This window comes from Bufo bufo, chromosome 6, assembly GCF_905171765.1.
Source record: "Bufo bufo chromosome 6, aBufBuf1.1, whole genome shotgun sequence".
Taxonomy (NCBI): Eukaryota; Metazoa; Chordata; class Amphibia; order Anura; family Bufonidae; genus Bufo; species Bufo bufo.
The window spans coordinates 145,724,515-145,740,297 of NC_053394.1; the positions used below are offsets into that span (position 1 = coordinate 145,724,515).

General features: G+C 43.4%; 1 protein-coding gene across 4 annotated transcripts in view; it reads left to right on the forward strand.

The window, feature by feature from the left end:
* The window catches only part of BCAS1 (brain enriched myelin associated protein 1), a 179,587-nt gene extending 164,673 nt beyond the window's left edge, over positions 1-14,914 (forward strand). For all 4 annotated transcript variants that reach the window (XM_040437019.1, XM_040437020.1, XM_040437022.1 and 1 more), the window contains 5 exons: positions 975-1,016; positions 9,470-9,613; positions 9,823-9,888; positions 12,961-13,263; positions 13,536-14,914. In XM_040437019.1, the coding sequence (XP_040292953.1) occupies positions 975-1,016; positions 9,470-9,613; positions 9,823-9,888; positions 12,961-13,263; positions 13,536-13,610 (630 nt within the window). In that variant the 3' untranslated portion in view covers positions 13,611-14,914. The remainder of the gene's footprint in view (positions 1-974; positions 1,017-9,469; positions 9,614-9,822; positions 9,889-12,960; positions 13,264-13,535) is intronic.
* The last annotated feature ends 869 nt before the right edge of the window (positions 14,915-15,783 follow it).

Genomic DNA, 15,783 nt, shown 5'->3' on the forward strand with positions numbered 1-15,783 from the left:
AAATGTCATTTTTTTGCAAAAAAAATCGTTAAATTTCGATTAATAACAAAAAAAGTAAAAATGTCAGCAGCAATGAAATACCACCAAATGAAAGCTCTATTAGTCAGAAGAAAAGGAGGTAAAATTCATTTGGGTGGTAAGTTGCATGACCGAGCAATAAACGGTGAAAGTAGTGTAGGTCAGAAGTGTAAAAAGTGGCCTGGTCTTTCAGGGTGTTTAAGCACTGGGGGCTGAGGTGGTTAAAGCACTGCATTTTTAGACAGCTGCCACTAGAGGGAGCTCAGTGTAAAGAGACTATTACACTAACTGTATAAATTCTCATACACTGTGCACTCCCCTAGTGGTGGAGTTTTGTAATATAGTATAATATATTTGTAATATATTACGTGAAGGGAGATTTATGTAGTTATACCACTTGTCTGCTGTAAATACATTAAGAAACAGGATGTTCAGACAGAGCGCCATATATGTGAAAAAATTGTTCCGTTTTGGGGGTATATAAAAGTCAGGGACAATGGGTGAGACCAAGGGCAACCTATTTTTATTACAATTTTTCTTTTTATTAAAAATTCTGCAAAATGAGAGTGTTTGACACACATGTACTGTGAAACTGGGTGGGCAGGGAGTCCCATACCAAATTTTGCTATGGGGCCCTAGGAGATTTGTGTACGTCCTTGATCTATGGCATTTTACCAATGGAGAAGTGGTCCCATTGTGTGTGAGAAAAGATGGCCCAGGAAGGAATTTTTATGGATTCTAAATATTTCTTATATACGGTAATAAAATGTATCAAATTATTAACTTGTCAATAATGCAAAGCATTCTGAATTTCTCCAGATATTTATCAGATTTCCTATAGTGTTTAGCAGTTTATTGCAGAAAAGTAACTTTTATATTTGCACAATTCTATGGGCAAAAATGTATGATTATTAATCCAGATTCAGTCATTAACGGACCTCATTCTCTTTTCTTAGTCCTTACCAGAGGAACCACAGACCGTTCAACTAACCCCGGCTGTAAGTGTCATTAACAACTAATATTTTATGTGTGTCTAAATGTGTGAGACTAGTATGACTGCTATTACATTTCTGTATAGAATTAAAGGGGTTCTCCAGGATTAGAATACATGGCTGCTCTTTTCCAAACACAGCACCACACCTGTCCACAGGTTGCATCTGGTATTGCAGCTCAGCTCCATTGAAGTAAATGGGGCAGATATGTAATATCCCACTTAACCCGTGGACAAGTGTTTTGCTGTTTTTGGAAGAAAGCAGCCATGTATTATAATCCTGGAGAAGCCCTTTAATATACAATAGATAAACAAAAAGATGATTTGCTGTGCTAATACATTAAGTTAGTTATCCTTTGCAGTTACAGTCTATATTACACTTCAGAGCTGTACTCACAATTCTGCTGGTTGTCATGAAAACGGCAAGCATGTGAACTGACACCGATTGGACAACGTAGGCTACTTTCACACTAGCGTTCGGGGCTCCGCTTGTGAGTTCCGTTTGAAGGCTCTCACAAGCGGCCCCGAACGGATCCGTACTGCCCCAATGCATTCTGAGTGGATGCGGATCCGCTCAGAATGCATCAGTTTGGCACCGTTTGGCCTCCGCTCCGCTCAGCAGGCGGACACCCGAACGCAGCTTGCAGCGTTTTCGTGTCCGCCTGGCCGTGCGGAGCCAAACGGATCCGTCCAGACTTACAATGCAAGTCAATGGGGACGGATCCGTTTGACATTGACACAATATGGTGGAATTTCAAACGGATCCGTCCCCCATTGACTTTCAATGTAAAGTCAGGATTATACCATCAGATCGGAGTTTTCTCCAATCCGATGGTATATTTTAACTTGAAGCGTCCCCATCACCATGGGAACGCCTCTATGTTAGAATATACTATCGGATTTGAGTTACATCGTGAAACTCAAATCCGACAGTATATTCTAACACAGAGGCATTCCCATGGTGATGGGGACGCTTCAAGTTAGAATATACTGAGAACTGTGTACATGACTGCCCCCTGCTGGCAGACCCCCCCCCCTGTATTTAACTTATTGGTGGCCAGTGCGGCCCCCCCTCCCTCCCCAGTATTAATTGTAACCAGTGCGGCCCCCCTCCCTCTATATTCATCTGTGGCCAGTGCGGATATTAAATATGAGCAGTGCGGTCTCCCCCTCCCTCCCTCCCCAGTATTAAATATGAGCAGTGCGGTCTCCCCCTCCCTCCCCAGTATTAAATATGAGCAGTGCGGTCTCCCCCTCCCTCCCTCCCTCCCCAGTATTAAATATGAGCAGTGCGGCCTCCCCCTCCCTCTATTCATTGGTGGCCAGTGCGGATTCAAAGTATTGTGATCAGTGCGGCCTCTCCTCTCCTCTCCCCCCCCCCCCCCCCATCATTGGTGGCAGCGGAGAGTACCGATCGGAGTCCTAGTTTAAATCGCTGGGGCTCCGATCGGTTACCATGGCAGCCAAGACGCTATTGCAGTCTTGGCTGCCATGGTTACTTAGCAACAAATAGCAGCATTATACTTACCTGAAAAGCTGCGATCTATGTGACCGGCCGGGAGCTCCTCCTACTGGTAAGTGACAGGTCTATAGGCAATGCGCCGCACAGACCTGTCACTTTACCAGTAGGAGGAGCTCCCGGCCGGTCACATAGATCGCAGCTCTTCAGGTAAGTATAATGATTCTATTTGTTGCTAAGTAACCATGGCAGCCAAGACTGCAATAGCGTCTTGGCTGCCATGGTAACCGATCGGAGCCCCAGCGATTTAAACTGGGACTCCGATCGGTACTCTCCGCTGCCACCAATGATGGGGGGGGGGGGAGAGGAAAGGCCGCACTGATCACAATACTTTGAATCCGCACTGGCCACCAATGAATAGAGGGAGGGGGAGGCCGCACTGCTCATATTTAATACTGGGGAGGGAGGGAGGGGGAGACCGCACTGCTCATATTTAATACTGGGGAGGGAGGGAGGGGGAGACCGCACTGCTCATATTTAATATCTGCACTGGCCACCGCACTGGCCACCGATGAATATAGAGGGAGGGGGGCCGCACTGGTTACAATTAATACTGGGGAGGGAGGGGGGGCCGCACTGGCCACCAATAAGTTAAATACAGGAGGGGGGGGGGTCTGCCCCCTGCTGCCTGGCAGCACCTGCCAGGCAGCAGGGGGCAGTCATGTACACAGTTCTCAGTATATTCTAACTTGAAGCGTCCCCATCACCATGGGAACGCTTCTGTGTTTAGAATATACTGTCGGATCTGAGTTTTCCGAAGTGAAAAATCAGATCTGAAATAAACTGTTATGCAAACGGATCCGTTCTGAACGGATGCAAGCGTTTGCATTATAGGAGCGGATCCGTCTGATGAAACATCAGATGGATCCGCTCCGAACGCTAGTGTGAAAGTAGCCTTAGCTGAGTTCCTATAAAGCACAGTGGTAATTAGTTTTTCCTACATTAGATGCCTGCACATTGCCTAAAGATGACACATCACATAATGCAGATCATCAGAACAGGTTATTTGCAGACACTGAGCAAGCAGGGAATGCTGGAAGATTTGAGCTCTAAAGCCTGAATGTATGTACACAGGGACTCCACCAGCAGAACAGTGAATACTGCTCTGGAGTATAATACAGGATGTCACTTAGGATCAATGAAGGATAAAAAATATAACATATGTAAAATGACTCCACCAGCAGATTAGTGAGAGCAGTTCTGAAGTATTATACTAAATCTGTACAGGATAAGTAATGTATGTACACAGTGACTGCACCAGCAGAATAGTGAGTGCAGCTCTGGAGTATAATACAGGATATAAATCCGGATCAGTACAGGATAAGTAATGTAATATACACTCACCTAAAGAATTATTAGGAACACCGTACTAATACAGTGTTGGACCCCCTTTTGCCTTCAGAACTGCCTTAATTCTACATGGCATTGATTCAACAAGGTGCTGATAGCATTCTTTAGAAATGTTGGCCCATATTGATAGGATAGCATCTTGCAGTTGATGGAGATTTGAGGGATGCACATCCAGGGCACGAAGCTCCCGTTCCACCACATCCCAAAGATGCTCTATTGGGTTGAGATCTGGTGACTGTGGGGGCCATTTTAGTACAGTGAACTCATTGTCATGTTCAAGAAACCAATTTGAAATGATTCAAGCTTTGTGACATGGTGCATTATCCTGCTGGAAGTAGCCATCAGAGGATGGATACATGTTCTCATTCTGTTTACGCCAAATTCGGATCTCTACCATTTGAATGTCTCAACAGAAATCGAGACTCATCAGACCAGGCAACATTTTTCCAGTCTTCAACAGTCCAATTTTGGTGAGCTCGTGCAAATTGTAGCCTCTTTTTCCTATTTGTAGTGGAGATGAGTGGTACCCGGTGGGGTCTTCTGCTGTTGTAGCCCATCCGCCTCAAGGTTGTGCGTGTTGTGGCTTCACAAATGCTTTGCTGCATACCTCGGTTGTAACGAGTGGTTATTTCAGTCAACGTTGCTCTTCTATCATCTTGAATCAGTCGGCCCATTCTCCTCTGACCTCTAGCATCCACAAGGCATTTTTGCCCACAGGACTGCCGCATACTGGATGTTTTTCCCTTTTCACACCATTCTTTGCAAACCCTAGAAATGGTTGTGCGTGAAAATCCCAGTAACTGAGCAGATTGTGAAATACTCAGACCGGCCCGTCTGGCACCAACAACCATGCCACGCTCAAAATTGCTTAAATCACCTTTCTTTCCCATTCTGACATTCAGTTTGGAGTTCAGGAGATTGTCTTGACCAGGACCACCCCCCTAAATGCATTGAAGCAACTGCCATGTGATTGGTTGACTAGATAATTGCATTAATGAGAAATAGAAAAGGTGTTCCTAATAATTCTTTAGGTGAGTGTATGTACACAGTGACTCCACCAGCAGAATAGTGAGGGCAGCTCTGGAGTATTATACAGGATGTAACTCAGCATCAGTACAGGATAAGTAATGTAATGTGTGCAGTGACTCCACCAGCAGAATAGTGTTTGCATCAGTACAGATGACTACTATATAAAAGTGCATTTTAATGTTGTAACATAGTCTGACAAATTCTAGTGTCACCAGTGGGGTTTGTTCGATTATTGGAACCATTAACAGAGCGAGTGATGAGAGAAAAGCCCTAACAACATTTATTAGTACTTTGTCATATAGGAAAGAAAACTGTCCATGGAGCAGGTTATAATCTACAGTAGTTGTGCGGGAAATACAGCAAAGGGAATATAGTCCACAGAACTCTGCTTATTGGTCAGAGGGGATAGCAAAGCCCAGATCCTTCTGACAAGTGTCCCTCAGGGATGTTGGCCTCAGCATCAATCCCTTCTTCAATGGGATCCATAGGCACGTCTCTCCAGACAAACAATCTGGGGTCCTCCACTTCTCCCAGAGCAAGGTATCTTCTTTCAGTATTCCCCAGGATGCAGGCCGCAGCATCAGATCCAGTACGGCTACTTTCACACTCGCTTTTGGTGCAGATCCGTCATGCATCTGCATAAACGCATCCGTTCAGATAATACAACCGCATGCATCCGTTCAGAACTGATCCGTTTGTGTTATCTTTAACATTGCCAAAACGGATCCATCTTGAACACCATTGAAAGTCAATGGTGGACAGATCCGTTTTCTATTGTGCCATATTGTGTCAGTGAAAACTGATCCGTCCCCATTGTGTGCCAGGACGGATCCATTTAGCTCAGTTTCACCTCCAAAGTGGAATGGCCGCGGAACGGAGCCAAACTGATGCATTCTGAGCGCATCCTTATCCATTCAGAATGCATTAAGGGCAAAATTGATCCCTTTTGGACCGCTTGTGAGATCCCTGAACGGATCTCACAAACGGAAACCAAAACGCCAGAGTGAAAGTAGCCTAAAACAATATACTTACTTCTGTATCCCTCTGGGTACAGACCTCAGCATCAGATTCCAATAGGGTGTACATCTAAGCCTCTCTGAAGATCCCTTTAATCTCTAGCTCAAGTCCTTAAACACATGAGTGGGGGGGCTTCTTGGGCAGTTTCTAGTTGCTCCTCAGCAGAGAAGAATGTATTAATTCATCAGGGCACAGCGGAGGGCATCTCCAGCATCCAGGCAATAGATGTGCAGTGTCTTCATTCTGTCTCTACAGGAGGTCATCATGAGGGTCCCAAAAGCTATGATGTTGACCGGCCAGCTAAGCTGAAGGGCCTTTTACACTGGCCGAGAATCTTAAAGATAAAAATCTCTAAGGAGCGTTCATAGGAACGCTCGTTAGCGATTATCTGGCAGTGTAAATGTACTGCTGATTACCCGATGAAATGCTCGTTCATTGGGTAATTTGATCGTTTGTGCGAACGCAAAAACAATAAGTCCTTATGGTCAATAGCGATGGCATTAGCGATCGCTCCTCCCCATACTCTGGAGGAGACCGCTGCATGTAAATGCAGCGGTCTCCTCGATCAGCGAGCAGCAGATTGTCGGGTAGGAACACTTCCTTCCCAATAATCTGCTGCTCTGTCATCCCATGTAAATGGAGTGGCAGTATACATGCTCGACCTGCTCTATTCATATTGGGGGCCGCGCAGCATACAAGCTCCTCATTATCTTGATTGTTGGGGGTCCCAGCTGTAGAACCCTCACTGTTCTAATAATTATCCCCTATCCTGTGCATGGGGGCATTACTTGCTACATCCGGAATACCCCTTTTAATGTCGACATTTGAAGAGGAATTACATTTTATAAAGTAATAGCATATCTCTAGGGTATGCCATCACTTAATGATTGGTAGAGGTCTGATCTCTGGGATCCAATCTTGAAGAAGAAGCGTCCACTGATTTAGCAAAATGTCCCGTTGGTGCCCTAGCTGCAGCACGCCTCCAATTAAGTGAATTCCCTACACCGCCAGGAGTCCTGAAATGCAAGGAAAAACACTGATAGGAACCCAGCTCTGAAGCCTCTGTATTCTGAGGAAGGGGCACAGAGGTCGAATCTCCACCAATAAGTGAGCATGTTCAGCAGTTCTTGGAACTCCCCTAGAAGTGAATGGAGCATATTGGAAGTTGTAGTTTCACAATGGCTGGCGTGCCGCAGGTCGCTGATCGCTGCCCCATGCTATTGTAAGGGGTGCTAGTGGATGGTGACAAATTCACTCTGACAACTGAGTAACACTGGGACGGTTTTACTGATGATGATGATTTTGCAGTACAGCGATACTCTTGAACTTGTGCAACTGGTAAATTTGTATTCAATAGGGACACTGTCTTTTTAAGAAGATGTGTTGATAACAGGGAGGGTAAAACTTTAGGTTTAACTTTATGCAGATTCTCAGGGGCCGTACTTCTCCTGCTAGTGGGCGATAGACCCTCCTAGTGCTCGATCTCTATCTCTTCGAGGCGGAACCTTTCTCTTTGCTGCAGTGGAGAATCTGTCAGGACACGTCTGAGGCTCTGCTGGTCTGTCACGTGTGCTCCACCATCTGCTCCCTTGCACTGGTTTCTTCAGTGCCATTCAGTACTCTGCCTGCTGCAGTCTTTCTGTACCTGTCTGGGCTGCACTTCTTTACTTGGATAGCCGTTTCACACCACCCTTAAAGGGAACCTGTCACCGGGATTTTGTGTATAGAGCTGAGGACATGGGTTGCTAGATGGCTGCTAGCACATCCACAATACCCAGTCCCCATAGCTCTGTGTGCTTTTATTGTGTAAAAAAAACGATTTGATACATATGCAAATGAACCTGAGATGAGTCCTGTACATGAGATTAGTCAGGGACAGGACTCATATCAGGTTAATTTGCATATGTATCAAATCGTGTTTTTTTTACACAATAAAAGCACATAGAGCTATGGGGACTGGGCATTCCGGATGTGCTAGCGGCCATCTAGCATCCCATGTCCTCAGCTCTATACACAAAATCCCGGTGACAGGTTCCCTGTAAGTTCAGGTAACAGACCCTGCTCTGGATCTCCAGCACTGCACTCCTCTTCTTCTCCAGGCCCTGGCTGCAATATCTCTATCTGGGAACTGGCTCCCTCTGCTGGACTGAAATGATGACAGCAAGTCTCTATGTTTCAGCACTGCAACAGGAGCTCCTGACACTACACCATCATTTTATAAAAAAAGGAATATACCTTTAATGAAGACCATCTTTAATCTGAAAATAATTTAAAGAAGACTTCAAGTTTGGAGGAGCGTGTTATATAATGCATACAGCTATTCTGGAGACTATAATAAAGGCTGGGGAAATACAGATCTCTTGTATGACTTCATACTCATTGATACATTAGTATATGTACTCATGTATGTATGGTATACAATATACAGGTGCCCATACACTGTGCTTTCAATGTGATTGTGTAGATGAAAACTGTGTTGCAAAACAGTGACAATCTGCAAAAAAGCATTGTTGTTTTTTTTACCATATACTGTAATTCTTGGCTGCATGGCATACTACTGCCCACATTGTGTACAGGCACCAGACGATCACTGGCAGATGAAGTGAATAATCTAGAGTATTTTGTGACAATGAAACTTGTCAAGGAGAGGAATATGTTAGGAAGCAAGTGACCGGTCAGTTTATGAAGTGGATGTCTTGGAGGTAGAAAAAATGGTCCAAACACTGGCCAAATATTGACTGTGTGAAAGCGGCCTTAGAGTGCATTTGGACTGTCAGTGTATGGTCAGTGATTTCCATCAGTGATTGTGAGCCAAAACCAGGGGCAGGTCAAAAACACAGAACAGGTATAATCTTTGCATTATACCTTATGATTAAATGACTGGTCAGGGCATCTCCAAACTTGCAGGTCTTGAGGATTAGTACTTGCAAAAGTGGTTCAAGGAAGGACTGCCTGTGAACCAACTAGAAGATCATGGGTACCCACAAATTATAGGACTAACATCTATCACCTTGATGCCAGATACCACAGGACATCTGAGGTCTTCTGCCTGATTCCTCAACAAATCAAAGTTGTTTTGGTGGCATGAAGGTGTTGGGTAGATTACGGGAATCCAGACTTTCAATATATGATACACGATTTCTGTTGATTGTTATTGGTATTCGCGGTACTTCACTATCTTTGCCCCACTTTTTCTGACTACTACAGGTAAAGTGGGAGCAAGTTTTTTTTTTTAGGGATATACCCCAAGGAACCTATGAAGCAGTGATTGTCTACACTTGTCTACGGTCGTCTTTGTCTGTTCTAAGAAAGAGAGAGAACCGCGCTGCTATCTTTGACATTGATGTTAATATTATGGCTGATCAGTGTATATAGAGAGAGTCGGGGACTTTAGTGATGCAGGTATAGATTTAGTGGAGAACTTTCTGTTACTCATCCAATCTCCCCCAGGACAGAAGAGCGGAGTGCCACCGGAGTTATGCAGAATTTACTGAATGTTTCTTCCAAATTCCTAACTGACCCTGTAATATCACCTGTAAATGTAGAGTTCATCAGAACCAGAACCACAGAGCAGCAAGTCCAACACTGGAGACAAAGGAGCCACTCCGGGGATCAAATCTCCAGAGAACAAGAGACCAGAAGATGCAAAGTCTACCAAACCTAAAATCATGATGTTCTTCAAACAGCTGGTAAGATGCCCGAACATCAGTCTAAGCCTATGTATTCACTAAGGCTTAGAAGATGGCAAAACATTAACCCGTGAACCTACTTTTAGCTCATTGAAAGCTACTCTTACAATTTTGATTTAGTTTAGAAAGACTTTTGGTTTTGCTTTGCACCACGAATAAATTCATAGATGACAATGGTGGAACCACTTCTTTATTAATTGTTATTATAGTCAGTGTTGGGTGATGGAAGTAATATCAGCCCAGAGGAAAGTAACAAGAAAAACAACCAGGAGCCTGTAAGTGGAGATTTTATAATATGCTGGCTCTGGTGGTGGGATTTCCTGTGAATCAAACAATTTAACTTAAAGGGCATATGTCAGCAGATTTTTTTACCTATGAAACTGGCTGACCTGTTGCATGGGCACTTGGTATCTAAAGGTCCCATGTTCATATGTGCTCGCATTGCTGAGAAAAGTGATGTTTTAATATATGCAAATGACGTTCTAGGAGCAACAAGGGCATTGCTGTTACACTTAGAGGCTCTGCTCGCTCATGTGATGATGTTTTCCCTGCCTGGCCCTGTCAATCAAAGTGCATAGGGAAAGCAGAGCCTCTAGGTGTAACCCCCCCCCCCCCCCCCATTGCTCTTAGAGGCTCATTTACATACATTAAAACATAATTTTTCTCAGCAATGTGGGCACATATGAACATGGGACCAACACAGATGTCTTCAGCTGCCAAGCGCCCATGTAACAGGTCAGCCAGTGTCATAGGTACAAATCTGCTATCTATCGATCTATCTCTCTCCCTACCTACCTAATCTGAATCCTTATGGATTACATAATTATCTTTTCTCCATTGTTCTACATGTGTTCTGTTTAGCGGTGATCACGCTCCATGTATTTTATCTGGTGTTTGTTATTTAGTAGTAACAAGCTGTTTGGCTTACATACTGTATATAAGATACTTGTAAATCTTATAAAAGACCATTAGAAGGCATTTGCAGCCTAATATTTCCCGTATTCTTCAGTGTATTTTGTATTTGTGTCAGTAATAACTTTTCCTGCGACAGGAAACAATCACAATGCAGGTGAGCAGCTTCTGATGGATCTCCTTATGGCTTTATTTTTTACTTTGTATTTGTTTCTGGGAGTACCCATGCCTGTCTGGCTCATTACTAAATAATACTTAAATAAGCTGAGTAAATTTAAGCTTGCCATGCACTTTAGTTTGGCCAACATTGATACCTTCCAGCTTCCCCATATACCCATGCAAACCTTAATGAGCAATTCTCCTATTACTCTATAGAGCAGAGGCACTCAACTGGAAGACCGCGGTCCAAATATGCCCCATGGTTGTGAACTGTCTGAACCCCTGCATGTTCTACTTTCAACTAACGGGGGTAGACATTTATTCTAACTGGAGACACTTAAGGGGGCATAACTTTTTGATAGGGGCCATCTAAAAGGCTTGACTGTGTTGAGTGGCCATCTAAGGGGTCATAATCCTTTGAGTGGTGCATCTAGGGGGCATAACTGTGTGAGGGGCCATCTGATGAGACATAACCTTGTGAGTGAGGCCATCTAGGGGGCATAACTGTGTGGTGGGGCATAACTGTGAGTAGGCCACTAAAGGGTACATAACTATGTGGGGGGCCATACCTCTGTGAGGGGGGACACTAAAGGGGGCATCATTGTGTGGGGGGAAAGAACTAAGGTGGCTTACCTATGAGTGGGGCATAACTGTGTGTGGGAGCCACCTAAGGAGGAATCACTCTGTGTGGGGGTCCACTTAAGGGGGCATAACTGTGTGTGTGGGCACTTGAAGGGGCAGCACTGTGTGGGAGGGGTCACTTAATGGGGCATCATACTGTATGGGGTCATTTAGAAGGGCATCATACTATGGGTTGGGGCCACTTAAGAGGACATCATACTCTGTAGAAGCCACTTAAGGGGGCATCACTCTGTGAGGGTGGCATTTAAGGGGACATCATACTGTGTGAGGGGGCACTTAAAGGACATTACTTTTTATTGGGGGCATTTAAGGGATTATCCTTCTGTGAGGGGGCACTTAGGAAACATCATACTGTGTACAGGCACCAATGGAGGACATCTTACTGTGAGGGAGGCACTAAGGTGGCATTATACTCTGTCTGCGTGTGAGGAGGGGGGTGATAAAAGGATATCATACTGTCCGAGGGGCACTAAGGGGCATTATGATGGTTGGGTAGCACTAAGAAGACATTATTAATGTGTGGGGAGTCACTAAGAGGGCACTAATATTATGTGGCCATCAGAAAGGGAATTTGGTGGGCTTAGAGGTGTGGCTTATAGTAAAACAAAAATAGCTGTAGCGGTATACGCCACTGGTGTTGTGCCTCCTTTTTTTTGCGTCTCGGACCTTCACACTACAGGTATGTGGACACTTACAAAAAGTATTTGAGTACCGCTGCTATAGAATAAAAAAGTAGCTATTACATTTTAAAATCTTAAATATAATAGGGCAATATACAAACAATCACATTAATAGAAACCTGCTGAGTATACTGTCAAGATTTTCTAGCCAAAAATAATCTTTTATCAACTATTTACAAAAGTTACTGTCTGTCAAGACATCTTTCTTTATTATAAATGGAATATATGGAAATTGAATAACTTAATAAAAGAATGTATTAAATCTAATAATCTAAAAATAATAATTATATATGTAATAAAATAAATATAAATCTAATACTTTATTAAAAATTACCTGCATAAAACCTCAAGATGCCTTTAACTAAAATATCCTTTTTTAATTAAAGTTTTATTACATTTTTGTCAAATTGGTTTTATATGGTGCATGTGCTTCCAGTTCATAAAAGACGTTGAGCGATGTAACTTTTTTAAATTGCTCACAAATCCCAATGTGTAGCAAATAAAAAGAGAAATCACTATCCACTTGCATAACTGAAGATGTTTCAAAGAGAATTTTAAGCTACTCTGTGCATCAAGCAGCAACAGATCTGTCAACAGCAATTTGTTCATGATTTCCATGCAGCAGATAGCAGATTTATTTTCAAGCATTAACATTAATAATAACATGAGTAATACCCTATTAGAGTACTGAATATCCTAAATTAAAAGAAGTTGGACTCTCAAGTCACTGTCATCTCAGACCCTTTCATGTTCTACTGGTTGCCACACAAAGATTTGGAGTGCTTCTATGAACAGAACCTTGTGATTCCAATGTGACCTAAAGCCCCTGACTTCCACCCCATACAGTACAGTAGATGTCCCAATTCTCATCCAATCAGCAGAACGCATAGACTGTACATAAGCATTGCATAGTTAATATAAAGTTATTGCATTTATAAAATTTTACCCCTGCAGACTCTGGACATCACAGATGGAGTGGAGGTCAGTAAGAACGAGAAGACAGTGGTCACTGCTGTCGTAGAACCTCCTCCACCACCACCACCACCACAGAAGGGAAAAGACAACATAAAGGAGAAGAAAGCTTCAGCAGAGAAACTGAACAAGCAGGAGAGCCGAGAGAGTGCCGAGATTGCTGCTTCTGCACAGTTCCATTCTCCAGACCCAGTGCAAGTGGATAATGCAGTGGGGGCATTTAAAGAGGGCCAGCTGAAGAGGACAGAGAAGAGGCAGTCCCTGGGCAGCTTCTTCAAAGCCATTGTGAGTTCACCATAAATATGTCAAGGGTGATGAGGCAGATTCCAGTCACTTAAAGAGATTGTCCAAGACATTTAAAAACCTTGGGGAAAAAAGGGGATGTGATGAAGTACTACTCACCTGAGGGTTTCCCAATGATCTACTATTTATGAGTGTCTGCCCTGATGGCACAGGGAAGGGGTAATATGGGAAGTGTGTTGTATTCTTCTGATTATCTGATGTGTATACCCTACAGTACTGAACAGTACTGAACTCTACCATCTTGATCATTCCAGGGCCCAAAGCGAATGTCGGACGCCGAGGTGCAGACAGACCCAGTCACCATCCTACCTGGAGAGAAAACGAAATGACTATTTGTAAAACTGAGAGAGAGCTGGCTGTGGCGGGGATGATGGCGGACATCGCTAATGTATATTTCAGCTGTAATCTGTACAGAGTTATTTCAGTACATTCCTTAGTGACATGATGGGGGGGATGCCAGTTTATGACAGACCTCCTGGGTTTTATATATTATTCTTGTCTGTCTGGGCTGAAGCCGGTTTATCATTTCCCTATGGTTTCTTAGTATCGTAGCAAAAAGTAATAAACTTACAGGAGGCAAGAGAAAGTGTGGATGCAGTGACCCCCAGTGAACGATACAGGATCGCAACACAGTAGGCTGAAACAAGAGCTTGCAATCACCCATGCACCATCAGGGGGAATATAACAAAACACAAAATGTAAACTATGTAACAGGATGATGCAAAAATGGCAACTATTTAGGAGAACAATTTAAAGGGGAATTCCACCTAAATGTATAATCACGTCAGCAGATGCCAAAAGAAAGGGTCACCAAGCTAGGACCTTCACCACTTCCCAAACGTGGCCAACCCCCATGAGCACTGGCTGGAGACGTCCACAATGTGGAATCCAAAATACAGCAATTGCAATATGTTGTGCCTGAGAGAAGGAAACTGCTAAGCAGCTTTGGTTTACTGTAAGTCGCCATTATTTCTCTGTTGGAGATTCCATGTGAAATCTCTAAGCAGTGCCAAAGGTTAAATCCTGTTACAGAACATTACATTGAGGGGTCCAAGGCAAAACCATAGACCAAGCTCTTCTCTCATGACCTATCATAACGTACATTCCACTTTAAGTGAGAGCCATTCAACAGAACAGAGACACAAAGATGATCGTTTGCACTTATAGATGCTGAGGCTTTAACCCTTCCACCTCTTCATCCATTAGCACTGTCAGCCAATCCCGAAGATTGTGCACGTTATCCTGGGGTCATTCATGAAAGGAACAGAATGTTGAGAGTTATACTGATGCTATAATGTCAGGACAATATTAAATATATAAAACATGATTCTTTTTAAGCTTGGCATGATAGGTCGCTAAAAAAAATGGCACTAGGGGGCGACATTGCCACACGTAATCACTGTAAGGTAACTTACACCACTGATGGTCACGTCTAATGTGAGCTGCAGTTGTTTGATTTGCTAATAAGCACTAACAAGTCTGGATCTGATAATCACCTGCCGGTGACATCACTAGCTATAACGTTAAATGTATGGCTTCTCATGTGCCTTGTTTCTTCTTCATGTAATATTTGCTCCCTGGTTCTTTCCATGGTCTTCAGTAATAAAGTTTTCTTTGTACAGGAATGAATAAATTCAGCAGATTCCTAGCAGCTTGTGACTGTTGTGCTGTTATCTTAAAGGGAATATGTTATTTTTTTATTTTTTTGGACAGTTAAAACCACATAGCGATTCTGTTTTTATTTTCCGATCTTCAGGATTTTTGTTACTCTATTTCCTGAATATGATTATGGAGGCTGCCATCTTGCCTGAACTGTTCTTAACAGAATATATACTGACCAATAATATAAATGCAACACTTTCGGTTTTGTTCTAATTTTGCATGAGCTGAACTCATAAAGATCTGAAACATTTTCTACATACACAAAAGACCCATTACTCTCAAATATTGTTCACAAATCTGTCTAAATCTATGTTAGTGAGCACTTCTCCTTTGCCGAGATAATCCATCCCACCTCACAAGTGTGACATATCAAGGTGCTGATTAGACAGCATGAATATTGCACAGGTGTGCCTTAGACCTTCCACAATAAAAGACCACTCTGAAATGTGCACAGTTTTGCCTTTCTGGGGGGGGATCTCCGAAAACCAGTCAGTATCTGGTGTGGCCACCATTTGCCTCACGCAGTGCAACACATCTACGTCACATAGAGTTGATCAGGTTGTTGATTGTGGCCTGTGGAATGTTGGTCCACTCCTCTTCAATAACTGTGCGAAGTTGCAGGATATTGGCAGGAACTGGAACTCGCTGTCGTATATGCCGATTCAGAGCATCCCAAACATGCTCAATGGGTGACATGTCCAGTGGGTATGCTGGCCATGCAAGAACTGGGATGTTTTCAGCTTCCAGGAATTGTGTACAGATCCTTGCAATATGGGGCCATGCATTATCATGCTGCAACATGAGGTGATGGTCGTAGATCAATGGCACAACAATGGGCCT